This window comes from Bemisia tabaci, chromosome 7, assembly GCF_918797505.1.
Source record: "Bemisia tabaci chromosome 7, PGI_BMITA_v3".
Classification (NCBI taxonomy): domain Eukaryota; kingdom Metazoa; phylum Arthropoda; class Insecta; order Hemiptera; family Aleyrodidae; genus Bemisia; species Bemisia tabaci.
In genome coordinates, this window is record NC_092799.1 from 44,157,963 (window position 1) to 44,174,238 (window position 16,276).

At 37.1% G+C, this 16,276-nt stretch overlaps 2 protein-coding genes across 3 annotated transcripts in view; one reads left to right on the forward strand and one right to left on the reverse strand.

Moving 5' to 3' along the window:
• Acsl (Acyl-CoA synthetase long-chain) overlaps window positions 1–9,629 on the forward strand; it is a 52,816-nt gene extending 43,187 nt beyond the window's left edge. For both annotated transcript variants that reach the window (XM_072302639.1, XM_019049633.2), the window contains exons 12-13: window positions 5,155–5,430; window positions 6,543–9,629. In XM_072302639.1, coding sequence (XP_072158740.1) covers window positions 5,155–5,430; window positions 6,543–6,697 — 431 coding nt within the window. In that variant the 3' untranslated portion in view covers window positions 6,698–9,629. The remainder of the gene's footprint in view (window positions 1–5,154; window positions 5,431–6,542) is intronic.
• Window positions 9,630–11,110: 1,481 nt separating this feature from the next.
• LOC140225090 (zinc finger MYM-type protein 1-like) lies at window positions 11,111–13,192 on the reverse strand. Its single transcript, XM_072302640.1, has one exon. It carries the CDS (start codon window positions 13,124–13,126, stop codon window positions 11,741–11,743), a length of 1,386 nt encoding a protein of 461 aa, XP_072158741.1. The 5' UTR covers window positions 13,127–13,192; the 3' UTR covers window positions 11,111–11,740.
• Window positions 13,193–16,276: the final 3,084 nt, after the last annotated feature.

The following is a 16,276-nucleotide window of genomic DNA, read 5'->3' on the forward strand; positions in this document are numbered from 1 at the left end:
TTTTTTTTTTGTGAACTTCCGTTGGAGAACACTCATCACTTTTAAACTCGCCATATAAGGGGAAATGAGACTCCGAAAACCATGTCAAATAATCTTTGTATGGACAAATCTACACACAAAAACACTGTCCGTGTAAAATGGTACCCCGCCAAGCTAAATATATTACACATATACGTCGCCTCATAAGACCTATGATATCATAATGAAGTAGAGCAACCCCCCGTCCAAGCCAAATTTCCTGACATACTAAATTGTATATGTGCTCTGCCTCCTTCCAACATTGTTTTACCGCGGAAAAACGGATAATTATAGGACAAATACAAACAAATATATTTATAAAGGGATACAAATTTATTCACCTTTTCTTGTAGTACAATTTGACTACACAAAAAAAGGTGTATAAATTTTGTATCGGTTTTTTTTTAATTTCATTTTTTTTTTTGTCTATAATTTTCGGTTTTCCCGGGTAATAATGTTCGATAGGGAGGAGACACTTCACAATTTATTATTCTAGGAAATTTGCTTGGCATGTCTTACTTCATTTGCATGATTCATTGCTTTTGAGTCGGCGTACCGATATATTTATATTTTTAGCTTGGCGGGGTCATTTTTTCACGGGAAGTGGTTTTTGGTGTGATAATCAATGAAGGTTTTTCGTTATAATTGATCACACCCTAACAAACTTCAACTAAGGGAGCAGAATTGTCTGATTTTTTATCCCTACTTTTAGTTTCGTTTTCATCCTAAGAGAGATCTTGCAAAACTGCTGCAGTGTTCCTGATAGGGTAATAGGTATTGATGAGACCACTTGAAAGGTACCTAATCTAATGTACATAATTTTGTTAATTTCTTGACTTTTTTTAAAGCAAACTTCTTTATTAATAATATTGGCCCGAATTTTAGCATCTTTCCTCGATTTGTAGAACCTCGTGTTGGAGTCACCTCCCAACTTTCATTCACCCCAACTTTCCTCTTAGGGACTATCGCTCGGAGGAAAGTCTCGAGATTGCTCGTTATTAAGGGAGGTGCCTGGACGGCCCCTTTTGGGAGATTCTGAGGGAAACTTTAAAAAACAGTGTATGAATTCTTTTTTTCTCGGCTGTACATGTTTTTCACCATGTCGTGGGCGCGAGGAAAAGAAAACTAAAAAAGCGTTAGAAGGAAAAATTTTTTCTCATTGTTTTTTTTTTTCTTTCCCCCTCCCCCCCTTTTTTGTCTTGATTCGCCTCTCTTTTTCCTAGAACACAGTTCCATTAAATTTATGCTTTATTTTCCCTTATAATGAGAGACTAGCAGCGTCATGGATGTCCCACTTGTATACCGAGCTGCTCCGTTCATTCTTCAAGTCTTACTGAGCTGCTGCCTATACTTCTTATTTCTGTTTCAAAAATGTCCTCCTATTAAGAGGACTCCTAGTCTTTGCCTTCATGAAATGACTTGTGTGTGACACCGCTTTTGGAGACGTCTTAATGTATGCCTTTCCTCATTGTCATTTACGCACTTATTTCGTCCAAAAAGGATGTGAGCGGCCTGAGCTTTTTGCCTCATAAACCTATGTACATTCTGACAAGAAAATACGTACGTGGCTTTCGGTTAATGTTCTAGAATGGTTTAAGGGGCATTTTTTTTTTAAATGAGCTAAGTCATCCGATCCTGTATTTTTATTGTTCAAGTAAGATTTACCAAACTAGGTTTTTTTTTTTTTTTTTTTTTTTTTTTTTTTTTTTTTTTTTTTACATGACTTGAGAGCCACGCTATTCCAAAACGACGTAATTTCTGATTGGTCCGTGGTTAAACTACCCAACACTGAATTTTCGGTTTTTTAGTGAGAAAAATTTCTGAGTAACTCATTATTCCTCCATCCTTTCCTCTCATCTCTAGGTGCCTCTCTACAAAATAAACACAAAAATTAACACATCGGATCAAACGTCGCCATACTTTTCAGTCAAATGAAGCCAAGAAAGGATAAATAATGGATCTCAGATTCCCAACAACTGAGAAATGAGTCTTACAGGAACATACTTAAAAATAATTTCCACTGGTTAGGCCTCCAAAGAAATGAACTCCTTGAGAAAATTAGAATTTATGTATCAGGCAAAATCCAGTGATAGCATGGGTACCTGGTATTGCTAAAACAGTGATGAACTATTTGAAAGCATGCACAAGGACCACTAACAAAATATGGACACGCATCCTTTGATATTGTGCACCTTGACCCTCAAAAAATAAAATAAAATTACCATAAAAACTAGAAAAGAAACGAATTAATGAGAAATGTTTTTAAGGCAGGGTAGAATTAAATGAAAAAATAAGTATTACCTACTTGAGTAGTCTATTCACAGATCCTGAAGTAACATAGATCAATTTTGTAAGTCAAAAAAAATTATTTGATTGAGGAATTCAAATGTTTCTGAGGAGAGGGAAAGAGATCACTTTTAACTTATGCGCACCTTCACCAAACTTATTATAGCAAAGCAGATACTCAAACGAAAATGCATGTTTCAAGTCAAGGTTGACAAGGAGCTTAAAAGAAAAAACTCTGTGCTCTGGAAGAGGGATAGTTGAAAAGCATGATGTCATAAATACTCACAGGAAATTGAACTCTTTCCACGCGATACTGTAGAAGATTTGAAGGATGAGAGCGTATATGGATAAGAGAATTCAGAGGCTGATGTGTTGTGTTGAAATTGACAGCTGTGGACAATCAATCCATGGTCTCCGCAAATTTTTGAATATCAAATCAGCGGAGAACCATGATTTTTGAATGAGACAGCCATTAGCTACCTATGCAAACTGACAAGGTAAATTGCTTTCTGAAAAGGCAGCTTAGAATTGGCGATCTTGGTAATTTCTTGAATATGACGCTTGATGAGAATAGCATTCAAACCATGTCCCTTTGCTGCGACGAGATAGGATTAGCGAATATGACTCAGCAAGTACAGATTCTGGGTTCACTTTAATAACTTAGGGCCGGGATCAAACCACGCACATCTTGATTTCAAAGAAGTTTAAGCACTTAACATACCAACCCAAAGAAAAGCATGATAACAAAGTCCTTGATTATGCAATCAGTTCGGCGCCTGATGCTGTTAGAGCTTGCTCATCGCATGTTGAGACTAATGTCAATTTTCTGATCAGCTCTGAATCAGCACCACTTAATAACACGTTAATACATGATAACAGATGGCACCATTGGCGAGTTGTGACAAAAACAATACAAGAGCTTTATAGAAACATACACTCAGCGAGCTCAACAACGCAACGCTTACTAGAATAAGACAGATTTTCATGAGCGATACGAAACACTTTCAATGCAGACAATACTCATGATTTTAGAGGCCACGTTGAAAACTAATAGTAAATCATGTTCAGTATCTGGAAGACGAAGAAGAATATCATCGTCATAGTCACAAATCAGTTTAATACAGTGTCGAGTGCTTAACATTGACTCGATAGAACTTGCGCTTGTGGAGACCAGCTGCCAACTCGGCGAATCACAATCAAGTGAGGGTATCGTTTATAATGCTTGATAAGTTACCTGAGAGAAAGAGATATTCCTTTCCTATAAATCACATGTAGAAAGTATAGTAGGAATGAAATAATAAACCATGGGGTTTTATGGCTAGTACCTAGTTGAGATTGAGACGCGGATGTTTGGATGTGGCTACACCATCAACTTTTTCCGAAGAATAGGTAAACCACGCACTTCCGAAAATTTCCACTCAGAATTCATGATGGTATAAAGGTACATGATGATGATGAAAATAAGTAAGAGAAAACAAAGGCTTAGTCTGTAGTCAAGGCATAGCAGCAGTATAGGTAAAGGGGCTCTAGGATGTGTAGTCTGTATCAGCTGTTTCCTGAAAGATGATTGGGATCCGGTGGAAGCTTCAAGTGCTTGAACTATGATTATTTAGGACTAAATCACATTTAGCAACATATGAACTACAGAGAAAAAGAATTAATAACTTTAAAACGATTACAATTCACACGTTTTTTGACAATAATTGACACTTGACAATGAACACCTGTGTCGTGTCCCTGTGATAACAATAACAAAATCACGAATGGCCGCCGTGCCGTAATGGCATGCGAACTCTAGCGTCAGAAATAACTTACGACCCGGGAACTTATGAAAGAAGCCGCTAAACTTTAATATATTCCGAATAAATTCCCAAATTGTTCTTTTATTGACACTGAATGAGTTTATTCAAGTGTTTTTGTTTTGGTTTGATAAAAAAAGCGCGCTAACAATGAGAATCGGCAGCTATAACCAGGCCAGGAGTTCTAGAAAACGAAGGAAGTCCGGTAGCGTTTTTATAATCTTTAAAACGTCATATCTCCGTTAATAATAAGTTTTGAAACATCAGACACCAAAAATTGTGACCTTTGAATCTTGAAGAATCATCATGCCAAATTTCAACATGATCCTTTGAGTAGTTTTTTGCTACGGGGTGATAAAAGTTAAAAAGCAGCGAAAATCGGCAATTAACGAAGGAAGTCCGGTGGCGTTTTATAATCTTTAAAACGTCATATCTCCGTTAATAATAAGTTTTGAAACATCAGACACCAAAAGGTATGGCCTTTGAATCGTGAGGAATCATCATGCCAAATTTAAACATGATCCTTTGAGTAGTTTTTTTGCTACGGGGTGATAAAAGTTAAAAAGCAGCGAAAATCGGCAATTCCTAATATTTTCTGTAATGTATATTTTCTGTAATGTATACCGTCGACCGACGTACGGTTATGGGTATCGCCCCGCGTGTGTGTGGTTGCTGCAGAGTCGTTTGAAGGCGTTTTCCGGTCTTACTCTGGGAGGTTTTATTTGGTTGTTCTCCTTATATTTATATTTTTAGCTTGGCGGGGAGATCTACCGATCTCCGTGATAAGTTGATTTTTCAAATTCCCTAAATTTTGAAAACGAAGAAATTTATTTTTCTCAACCCTGAATCCACGTTCGATGAAACACCAAAACATGATATTTGATAGTGTGAATTGGAGTTGTATTATTTGTATGTTGTGCAATGTTTACGGACTCAAAAATCATGTTGAAAACACAGGTTGTCCAATAAAAATATGATTTTTTCCAGTAACTGGATGAAGTGACTCATGGTAGCTTCTTCACCTAATTTTTGAATTCTTATCTCTTTTCAGACCGTAAGAAGGATTTAGTCAAATTACAGGCTGGTGAATACGTATCACTGGGTAAAGTGGAGACAGAGCTGAAGACCTCTCCTTTAGTAGATAATATCTGTGTCTATGGTGAATCAATAAAAGATCACGTTGTAGCTCTAGTAGTTCCCAACCCGGTTCATCTCCAGGCACTAGCAGTAAAATTAGGCATTCACAACAAGACCCTGGAGGAACTGTGTGAAGATACCACCGTTGAAAAAGCTGTCCTCAAAGAACTCATCGCGCACGGCCAGAAAAGTAAGCAAATCTTCCAGTTTTATAAAATAAGTATTTCTTTCTTCAGTTGTGGTGGTCCAAGCTTCGTCTTTTTGCGGTCGAAACTGGAATGGGCCCTTTTAAAAAGCTACGTGTCTGTGGTGTGGAAGCTAAGAGTTGTAGCGACCATTGGAGATGAATTAAGTCGAGTGCATACTGAACATGCCTCTGAGAATTCCTATTGCTATTTTTGATCATTTGATAGCTGTATCTGGTAGGAACAAACTGATGACAAGAACAGCTTGTAGTTTTTTGGAACCAAGTTCCCTTCGCAAATACCATACCGTCTATTATGAGGTGTCTGTTTGATATCTCAAATCAGCAAAATGATTGCTTGCCTCCAAGATACAGTTGTAGTTTGAGTTGAAAATAAGTTAAACTCATTCTGAGATTTTTTTATGTTCTATGGGTTTTTAGTATTTCCAGGAACGTTCTGAGGTACCTTTCTGGGTTTTTAATTAGAAATTAAAAATCGATCGTGGTGCATTTTTCCATAAGGAGTGTACAGGGTCCTTTTCATAATTTGTCAATAATTCATATCAGGAGGTTGTATCAACCTCTAAAGAAAGTTTCCCAATTTCTGAGAAGAAAGCAGAATGGTTCTGCATCTGTTTTTTGCATTTCATCTGAATTGTTTCATTGTCTCGCATTTTGATTTCTTAAAACAATTGAGAATAAACGTATGGAAAAAATTGATAACTTGTTTGTTGCAAGATAGCCACCACATAGATTAGATTGTCTCTGTACTCAATTAGGCTTTTTTACTTATCTCGTTCAGCATGCCTGGTTGTTCGCAACCAAGAAAAATGTGCCAGCAAACAAAGAATTTTGAAGAAATGCCTGATATAGGTTACCCACATTGTGCGTTAAGGAGTAGACCTTAGATATTACTCATATGTCTGGATATCCAACAAGATTATTGTGCTATTTTACTAATGTGAAGTCTACTCACTTGCTGTATCTGTCTAGGAAGACATAGCTTCTTCGATATTTACATGGGCCTGCATCTCTGTAGCTATCTTCTTTTCATGTGTATAATTTTTTTTCATCTCTTTCTTCATTACCATTCTTAATTTATGATTTTATGATTACAGGTAAATTAGAGAAATTTGAAATTCCAACCGCAATCAAAATGGTCCCTGAAGCATGGACTCCTGACATGGGTCTTGTAACTGCAGCATTTAAACTGAAACGCAAGGACATTCAACTGAAATATCAAAAGGAACTAAACCGTCTGTATGCATCTTGATCTATGAATTAGAATAATTCAAGCTTGTTGACTAATGATAGTCGTTTTTGTAAGTGTTATTGTCTCTCTCTCTCTTTCTAAATGTAGCTCTTGAACCTCTAATCCAGTCTCCTCTCATACTGAAGGTTTTTGTGCAACATTTGATTGTTTCCTGTTTTCTTAAAAAAATTATTGTTTAGTTTTTATTTTTCTGTTTTGTTGAAATGCAGTCCACTCATTCATAAAATAAATTTGATTATTATCAACTCAATAATTTATTTATTTATGTATTTATTATGTAACTATTGTATCCATAATTAGTCTTGTTATTTCTTGATTTCTTCGGTTTTCTGTACCGAGTGAAGTAATTAATAAGTTAATAGTTGAAACAAAACAATAAAGTAGCAAGTTACATTAAGACTTTAAGTTCCTGAAATTTTGATTGTCATTATTTTGTTAAATAAAAAAAAAAACCTCTAATGAATTAAATAGATACTTTTTTCTGTTGTACTGCATTTGAAAGCCCAGATTTTTAAACCTTTTGAAGAGCATAATTTTAATTTAGATGGAATGCCAGTGTGACTACCTAATATATCACCACCATTTTTTTTCTCTTTCAAAGTAGGCATAAAAATGTCAATCTTTGACGCCTATCTGTAGGTAAATTTTAGCTTAATTTAAAAAAAAAAATTCCCAAAAATTCTTTTTATATTCTCCTCAAGGTTCCCACTCTGGACCGAAGGAAAAATTAGCAACTGCACCAATTTTGTAAATATTATGGATTGGTTGCTCTTGCCTCAAATTTGTAAATAATGGGATATCAACGAAGCTTTGCAGCTTTTTAAAATTTAATCTTGTTGACTTTTGTATACATAAGAATACTAGTATCACTAATTTTCCCATTATCCCTGAAAAGTCCATGGATGGTATGCTCAATTTTTATTTTAGTTGTATAGGCGTTAATTAATTTTATGATCAACTTAGGTGGTTTTCATTAATATTTGGGAGTGCTTCTTATCATTGATTATAACTGAAAAATCTGAATAACTTAGGAAAATGTAAGAAGGTAAAAAAAAATCCACGGTGTCGGAAAGATTTCTTCATTTCTTGACGCACTGAAATTTACTGAAGATACCATTGTATCATGTAGTGTTGCTTCTTGTTCTCCACAATTATAGAAAAAATAGTTTGAGTTCCTTGAACTATCTTCTCATTAAAGTTGCCAGGTTGTGCAATAAAATCGAGATATTATACATTGAGTTCCTGGGGAATGTGCTGATTTTTCAGCATTATGTGGCAACTATGTTCTCAGTTTCATTATGCAAGGCTTTTTAAAATGTATGGAAATACAGCCGTATAAATTTTTCCTCTACTCCCTTAATTTTATTGTGGAAACCTTTATTGAGCTCCCTGTACAACAATTATACTAGTCTTTCTCTTTTTTTTTCAATCTTCTGTTCTATTCTGTTTTTTTATTTTATTTTTTTCTTTCATGCCTCCTTTTTCATCCTGTTTCTTTATGGTTTTGAATAAAAATCTGGTTTCTCTATTTATTAGTTTTATCATAAATTGGTAATTTTTAAGCTTATTCCCTTTCAAAATTGTCAATTACAGTTACAATCTAGTTGATGTTTATAGCACTGAATTTTCCACTGATTATTACCATATATCTCCCATGTTCAATCCGAACATGGGTAATGGTCCTGTCACTTGAAACTAGATTATAGTCTATCAGTAGAACAGAAAACATGAACAGGCCATGCAGCAAGAATAGGATCAATACATAAATCCATACTAATAGTGGTAAGAAAGAATGAAGTAAAAAGGTCCAGTACCTTTCATTCTTGAGGAAAGATGTTGACATTACAATTTAGCTACTGACTGAGTCAACATCCCTATAAAACAGTGATACTCATTATAAAGAGGGTAAAAACCTGTTAAGAGCTGATTTTTTCCTTTAGACTGAGTTGTTTGGAGCACCATCAGTAAGGCAACCATCAGTAACCATCATCAGCACAGAGTAGCCTCCTAATTATCTGGTTCAAAGCTTGTAGAGATCTTCGAAAACACTGAAATGCTTCTGCAGTTGCTCTCCTGATGCTCGTTATCAATGTTGCTCCGAACAGTCTAATTCTATAAAGGCAAATTCGTTCTGAATGAGTTTCTTCTATTTTTAATGAGTATTTCTGTTTACAGAAACGAGCATCAATGGCTATGAAGAAATTTCAACTTTCTTTAATCTCCTCTCTAATTTGATAGGTGCTTTATACCCTCTAGTTCATTCTCATTTATTAATATGATGACCTGATTGCTCTGATTGCAAGTCATCCAGTTACCCGGTCTCAGTTGGAAAAAAGTTAAAAGGTCAATTAAATTAATAAAAAACAAGAACAAAAGCAAAAGGGGATTTTTGACATCATTTTTCAGTCCTTAATAGCCGGTCTTAATATTAGGTGCATTTGACTTTATGCTTTTTCTGAAGGTCACTATGTAAAATTATATAATCTAGTTATCACAATATTTTCTTATGGATTAATGGGTTATCAAATATTAAGTAATTCAATTTCTTCTGTCATGTTTTCATGCAAGTTTGTACATTATTCTTTTCACATAGTTATCCCCATGATGACCATGAAGGTAGCTTAAAGTACCATATCTAAGTCAAAAGTAAAAAAAAAATTAAGATAATACTGGCAAAGACTGATGTAATTATTTTTTTTTATTTGTTCGTTTTTTTTTCTGTAGACAAATATTGTGTTATCAAGGAACTTAGCATATTATTAATAGTGACCTATTTTTATACATTCACAGCGTACAATTGTTTGATCATAATTCTAGGTAGATGTAATACTCCAGTGTTGTAGACTAAATACAATTGAAATTTTTGGATTCACTATCACAAAAATTATGAAATCACGTCTATAATAAAACTAAATTACGCTTGAATCAATCAGTTTTGTATCAGTTTTCTCTTTTTGCCGCCTCATCAATTTTCATACCTATTTGCCGAAGTTTTCACCAAAAATACTCATTAATTTGAAGAGCAACAGGAAAAGAGTCTTGTCGAGTGAAATAGGAATTCCTGAATATTAAAATCAGCTGAATTGTTTTCTGAGATCCTCCAAAAAAAAAGTCGGTCTCCTGTGGTGTAGTGGTTGTAGCGCTGGCTCTACATATAATCGCTCAGGAGGTCCCGGGTTCGATTCCCGGCTGGGCGACCCGAGTTTGATGGTCTCAAACAACGGTTGCCTCGGGCTGGTACATAGTAGGGACGGAGGGGGGCGGGGCTCTAACTGGAAGCGCAGGATTATCACTTGTGTGGTGTTTGAAGAAGTAAAAAAAAAAAAAAAAAAAAAAAAAAAAAATGCTTAAAACTGTTTTTTTCCGCCCTGCCATTCTGCCTTGCTAAGGAAGAACGCCGTATGAACCTTCAGGCGTTGCCAAATTTCTTTTGATAAAACACGAATTTCCTGGTTTTGTGAATATTTTCCTTCCAATATTTCAGATAATTTTGTTCGCAATTTTACATGAAGTTCCTGAAAAATTCAAGGAAAAATATTCGTAGCTTTGTTTAAGAATAAACATTTTACCGAAGGAAATCTGGCAACTCTCGAATGTTCATACGGCGTTTTTCCTGCTTACGGTAGTATGGTAATCAGGAACGAACTCTTTCAGGGTCGCCGTTAGTATAGTAAGACGCCGTCCTTATTCCACTTGGGTGAGACACAGTGTTAACAATTAACAAAAAAACTATCAAATTCACACATTGAAAAAAGAAATGAAATGAGAGTGCGCCCACATATGTTTCCAGGGCGCTGTAAGGAGGCTTCTGACCTTCTAGCCTTGACAAAATGAAGTGTCCGCAATGAGAAAAACATTGCACTGCATTCACAAAATAAAGGAGAAAAAAAACCCTCTCGGCGCTGACAGAAGGGGGATGCATTTGAGGATGCATTTGGTCGCAGCAAGTCAAAAATAAACCAAATATCTTATCGTCCTAAAAAAAGTAAAGGATTTTTAAAAAAAAAAAAAAAAAAAAAAAAAAAAAAAAAAAAAACTTATAACGCAAAAGCGCCTTCGGCGTTCTGTAATGCTTCCTTGACGCTTATGACGGCGCGGAGCACAGTGGACAGAGTCAATAGTAGAGGTCGGACAAAATTTGAAAACTTTAAAAGCTTATAACTCCATTTATACACAACTTTGAGGCTCTAAAAGTGGTTTCATTGGTTTCTTCGTGAAATTTTCTTCTTGGAGCACCCCTTAATATTAAAATGTGACGAAATAAACATCAAATTTTGCAGTTTTAGTTAAGTATTTCATGTCCGACTTCTCTGATTGACTCGCTCCACTGTACGGCGCTCTATGCGGCCGCAATGCTTGCCCCCAAAGACCGGTCCTGAGATGTATTGAGACCGCAGTGGCGTGCGGTGGGTTTGGTGATAGGGCAAGCTGTCAAAGTTCACTACATTCCGGGGGGTTTGGGGGGTATGGAATACCCCCCATACACGGCGGGGGGTCCGGGGGGCCTCCCCCGGAAAATTTTTCAAAATTCAGATCCCGTTTTACCCATTTTCCTCTATTTCAGAGGTAAAATCTGATGAAACAGATGTAGAGAAATTATACCCAAATTCCTTACTTTCTTACTTATTCACTTCTCTACAGGTCTTTTATTATTATTTTTGACAATTGCGGGACCATACTCTTGCTCTGATCACGGTTAGCGCCGTGTCCAAGTTTTTTCTAAGTTTAATCCTTCAACTTATTATTTAAGTCGCCCACAAAAAACCACCTCTCTGCGTTTAAAACAGGGTTGAGACTGTCTCATTCACCACCAAGTGGATCCAGAGCCCGCATTTCTGGTTTTTTTTGTTTGTTTTCTTGTTCTTTTTTTATTTTTTTGTATTTTGATTATTTTTTTATTTTTTTTGTTTTTGTTTTTTATTTATTTTATATTTTTTTTAGAAAAAATTTCTTGATTATTTTATATTTTTTTTAATGTTTAAATTTTTTAGAGTTGAAAAGATTAGTTGAAACTAAAAGGTAATGAGTAAATTTGAATGAAAATTATTTGTAAAGGAACTCTAGCCGACGTTGGTGCTTGCAAAAGTTGTTGATAGTTTCCTCATAAAATTGGTCGTTCCTCAGCAAGTGAGTGACCAAGTCTTTTTCGATGGAAAGGAGGGCTAAGTGGGATAACCGCTCCTCTAATGTAGTGTTTCTGCTGTAATCTTTGACTCGATTCATGGTCGAAAACGACCTTTCAACGGTAGCGGTGCTGACAGGAATGGTATAGATTAACGAGACTAACTTATCCAATTGCGGAAAGGAAATTTTCATAACATCGTCGTCGAACATTTCTGCCATCTCTGGAACGGTTTTACCGGAGAACTCTTCGCTACTGTACAGTACAATTAGTTCATTTTTAAGACGAATTTCATCGAAGAATGGGCCGTAAGTGTTCAAAAGACTTTTGAAAAGATCATCAGGGAATGCCCATTGATATGCTTGGAATTTTTGGTGGGCAAGGAGACTTAGAAACTTGAGTTGTCCATAATCCTCAAAAAGGGATTCCATTTTATTTGCGACCGTATCAATCACTTCATTGTAAAGACGTTTATAATTCGTATTTAGCCTCTTGGTCGGCTCTCCTACTAATTCTTTGGTGTGTTCATAAATTTCGTCATACCGGTCACGAAGTGCTGCAATTTCTTGCTGAACTTGGGCGATTTTCTGACGACAATAAAGAATGTCTGACAACTGATGTTGTAAAACATCATAAAGCACGTCGGTGTAAGCAAATATGTTATTGAAGGTTTCCAGAAGGAAATTAAACTGAAAATCATTTAACAAGCTTAAAAATCCGTGGACAGGGGCCAAAGTATCACCGTCTAGCTCATCGGGATGAGCGAGCATAGCTTCAAACGCGTCTATGAATTGAGGCCTGTATTCGTACAACGTACTGACAAGTCGAGAGGAATAGTTCCATGTGCGAGTGGCACTAGCTTTGGGAAGATGCTTGCAAAAGAATTCGTCCAAATATTTCATCCTCTTCGGTGACATAGAAAAAAAGCTTGCGAAGCCGCCCGCAGAGCTAAAGAAAATTTTACATTCCGATATAAGTTCAGCGCTTTTAGTCAGCACAAGACTCAGGATATGTGCATAGCAATGTACAAATAAAGCGAATGGATGCGTTTCCTTAAGCTGGGTTTGCACGCCAGTCTTGTTGCCGGACATGGTATTTGTTCCATCGTACGCTTGGGCGACCAATTTTTCATTGCAGACAAATTCTGTCAGGTATTGACGAATTTTTTCGACAATTGCTCCTGCAGTCTTGTTCTCGCTGATGTCACAATAACCTAAAAATCTCTCTTTGGCCACTCCTTTATGCACGTAACGTAAAACTATGGAAAATTGCGATTTAGTGGAAACATCCGTAGTTTCATCGACCATCACAGCAACGAAATGAACGTTAGTTATTTCATCTTTAATTGCCGCCAGAGTAGTTAGACCGCAAGCCTCAATTGAGACCGAGAAAATATTTGGATTCCGTTAAATTTTGCCACCCTATACGTTGAGTGCGCCAAGAGTCCAATCCTTCACGCCACGCCGAAACTCAGGAATTTAGACCTCTTCCCACTCCTCTTGTCACGTAGGTCTGCAACCTCTACTACGAAGTACGTCACGTTTTGCCAGACCACCGTTTACTTAAGTCGAAATAGTTGTTATCACGCATTTCGCCCCATCCAACTTTTCTACTCTGCGTCTGCGTTAAAGTCTCTATGTCTGCGGAAAGGTGACTGCGTGTGTTCTCCTTCATCCTGCGAATATGCAATTTCGCCTACTCCAAAGTCTGTTCTCCTTCATCCTGCGGATATGCAATTTTACCTACTTCGAAGTCGAAATAGTTGTATCAAGCGTTTCACCCCACTCAACTTTTCTAACTGTGCGTTAAATTCTCTAAGTTAGCGGAGAAGAGACTGCATGTTGTCCCACATTTTGTGGATGTGCAATTTACACATGATTTCCGTGCTTCATATAGCTCCTCTTGGTTCATATCATTTGGACGCATTGTATTTCAGCGTAAGTACGTCCGATTATCACTAACATCGAGCAACCACTGTAAGTAAATGGACTTTCTTAATCGGGTAAATAAGACCTTTTCTCCAAGGGACGTTTCAAGGGATTATAGTCCCAGGGAAAAATCTCACTTGCGAAGTTGGAGAAAATATTAAGTTAGTCGATACTAATCACCGAGCCGAATAGAGTCTTTGCGGAGCCCTAAGAGCGACTCAGAGAGAAGAGGAAAATTTTTTTTTTTATTTATTTAACGGGGGAAAAGCCCAGAAGTTTCATTTCTACGATTCGAACTTGATACAAATCCCATGAAACGTCCTGTGAAAAAAAGACCTAAAGCATACGGGGCTCCCTTAAAGGAGCCGTTCGAGTAGTGACTACGGACATCTCTCAAAGCCTCTGAATGAGGAGCTGCTCATGAATTGCGTCCCAGGGGTCGGACTCACGGACTGGCTCGCACCTGAGGGCGTAGACCCTTGGCTGGTTGAAAAGGCGTAATGCGATATTTCCTGGTAGGGCATCTACCCCCCGTGGAGAGGGGTTCAGAAAATTTTGGCAAAGCAGCGCAATTTTACGCTATTTTCAGGTTCAAAGTTTTTTAATTGTATAGAGTAAAAGTTGCAAAATTGAACGTATTGAAGTAACCGACAGACTCCTAAAATTTAAAAAAAAAAAAAAAAAAAAAAAAAAAAAAAAACATAAAAAATTAAAGCCACTAGACGCATCAAAGCATCATTATTTCCAAAAGAACCAATCCAGTGCTGCGGTTTAAATGAGCTTAAGACTTGGGTCTGCAAATCCATCCTAAAAAAACACACACAAGAACCTGAAAGAAGAAGAAAGAACGCGTATCAACACAGCGAAGGTAGGAGAGATGTGTTCGGGCCTCTTTTTTTAACTTTTCTCCCGAATCTGAGCGACACCGCATTGGCAGCATATAGCAGAGCACCGAGAGCTCACGCTTCGCGTCATCGCGCCTTCAATTTTTCAGATGCAGCACGGACGTCCATCAAGTACGAATAGTTGTATCTCTGCGCCGTCGTAAACGCGCATCCTTTCCCTCGCTGTATTTCCATATTGTGTTTGTTTCCGTTTGTCTTATTCGTGATGGTGCCTCAAACTAATAGCATAGAGGAGAGAAATGCAAGTTATGACTCACGCCATCGCGTCTTAATTTTTTCACATGGAATGTGGACATCCATCTTGCGCGAACAGTTGTATCGCGTTTACACTTCAGATGTTTCTTATTTTTGAATTTCGAGATAAATTTAGGTCATGTTTGCCCGAGATATGGTATGGTAATTCCAAATCAATAGTCATTTTGAAAAGGAAGAAATATGTTTAAAGGTCCCTCGAGAGTCTATAGAGAGTGAGTATGTGTAAAAATCGAACCGACCATCGCTTTTAAGGGAGTTACACATAGCGAATGAAAGAGGGGGATGATGAAGCGCACGTACGTCAACGAAAAGGTGAAAATTTCACAGAAAAGTGTTTACGCTACAGAAAGTAGTTCTTGGAACTCTATTCATGACTATCATGCGTAAAAGCACCTTTCTTTACTCCTAACTCTCTCTTCTTCCGTTCATTTAAGAAATTTTCCGCATATAGGTATTCTCGGTCGTAATTTTTTTCTCCTCTTATTTTGCAATCTGTCAGAGGGGCGCGTTTTCGGCGCACCAAGAGGGCGTATCTGCCAATGGCAGATTGGCCTTATGGCCAGTCCGAGCCTGATTGCGTCGCTTGTTAAAATCTTTAAACAGGTACATTTTCCACAAAACTGAATGCGTACGCGTCTAGCTGGGTACTGAAAACCGTCCCACCCTCAGTTTAGTTATTCTCCTTCTCCCAATGTTTAAAACGACTGTCCAAACAGTGAGATCTATTGCTACTGTGGAACTCGGTTCCCTTTTCATATAAACTTTTTCACTCACATGGATCGCACTCAGAGGGAAAAAATTAATTTTTAAATGTTTTCACAGCCGAGAAAAGGAGCCCAAATTACTGATATTAATTTAAATCAGTTATCTTCGACCACACAATTCCCAAATATCCCGGAATTTTATAGAAGGATCGAATAAAAAATAAAAATAATAAAAAAAAAACCACTTCGCGCCCTCCGACGCGCGGCGCTGGGTTCCTAACAGGTAATAATCAGTCCGACACTTCATAGCGTCTATACCGTTTCGAGTTATTTACTTTCATTTTGCCATCCTCTCTCACTATTTTTTACATCCGTCATCTTTAAGGAAATGATGAGAATAAAGTGCTCGCAGTGAGCTTCTCTCATCTCCTCCTTTGACGAAAAACCACTGAAATCGTGTTGAGCGCCTCCGCTGAAAGCGTCAACTGCATTGAAAGCCCGAGTGCCTTCAACTGAGTGTTTATGCAACATGGACATCCATCGAGTAGGTTTAGATGTATCCAGGAGGAGCAACTTACAAGCTACGAGATAGAAGGGTGTCTTAAACTATTTCTGTCCGTTGAAATTCAAGATCAATTGAATTCAATCAAAGGCAATAATGTGTT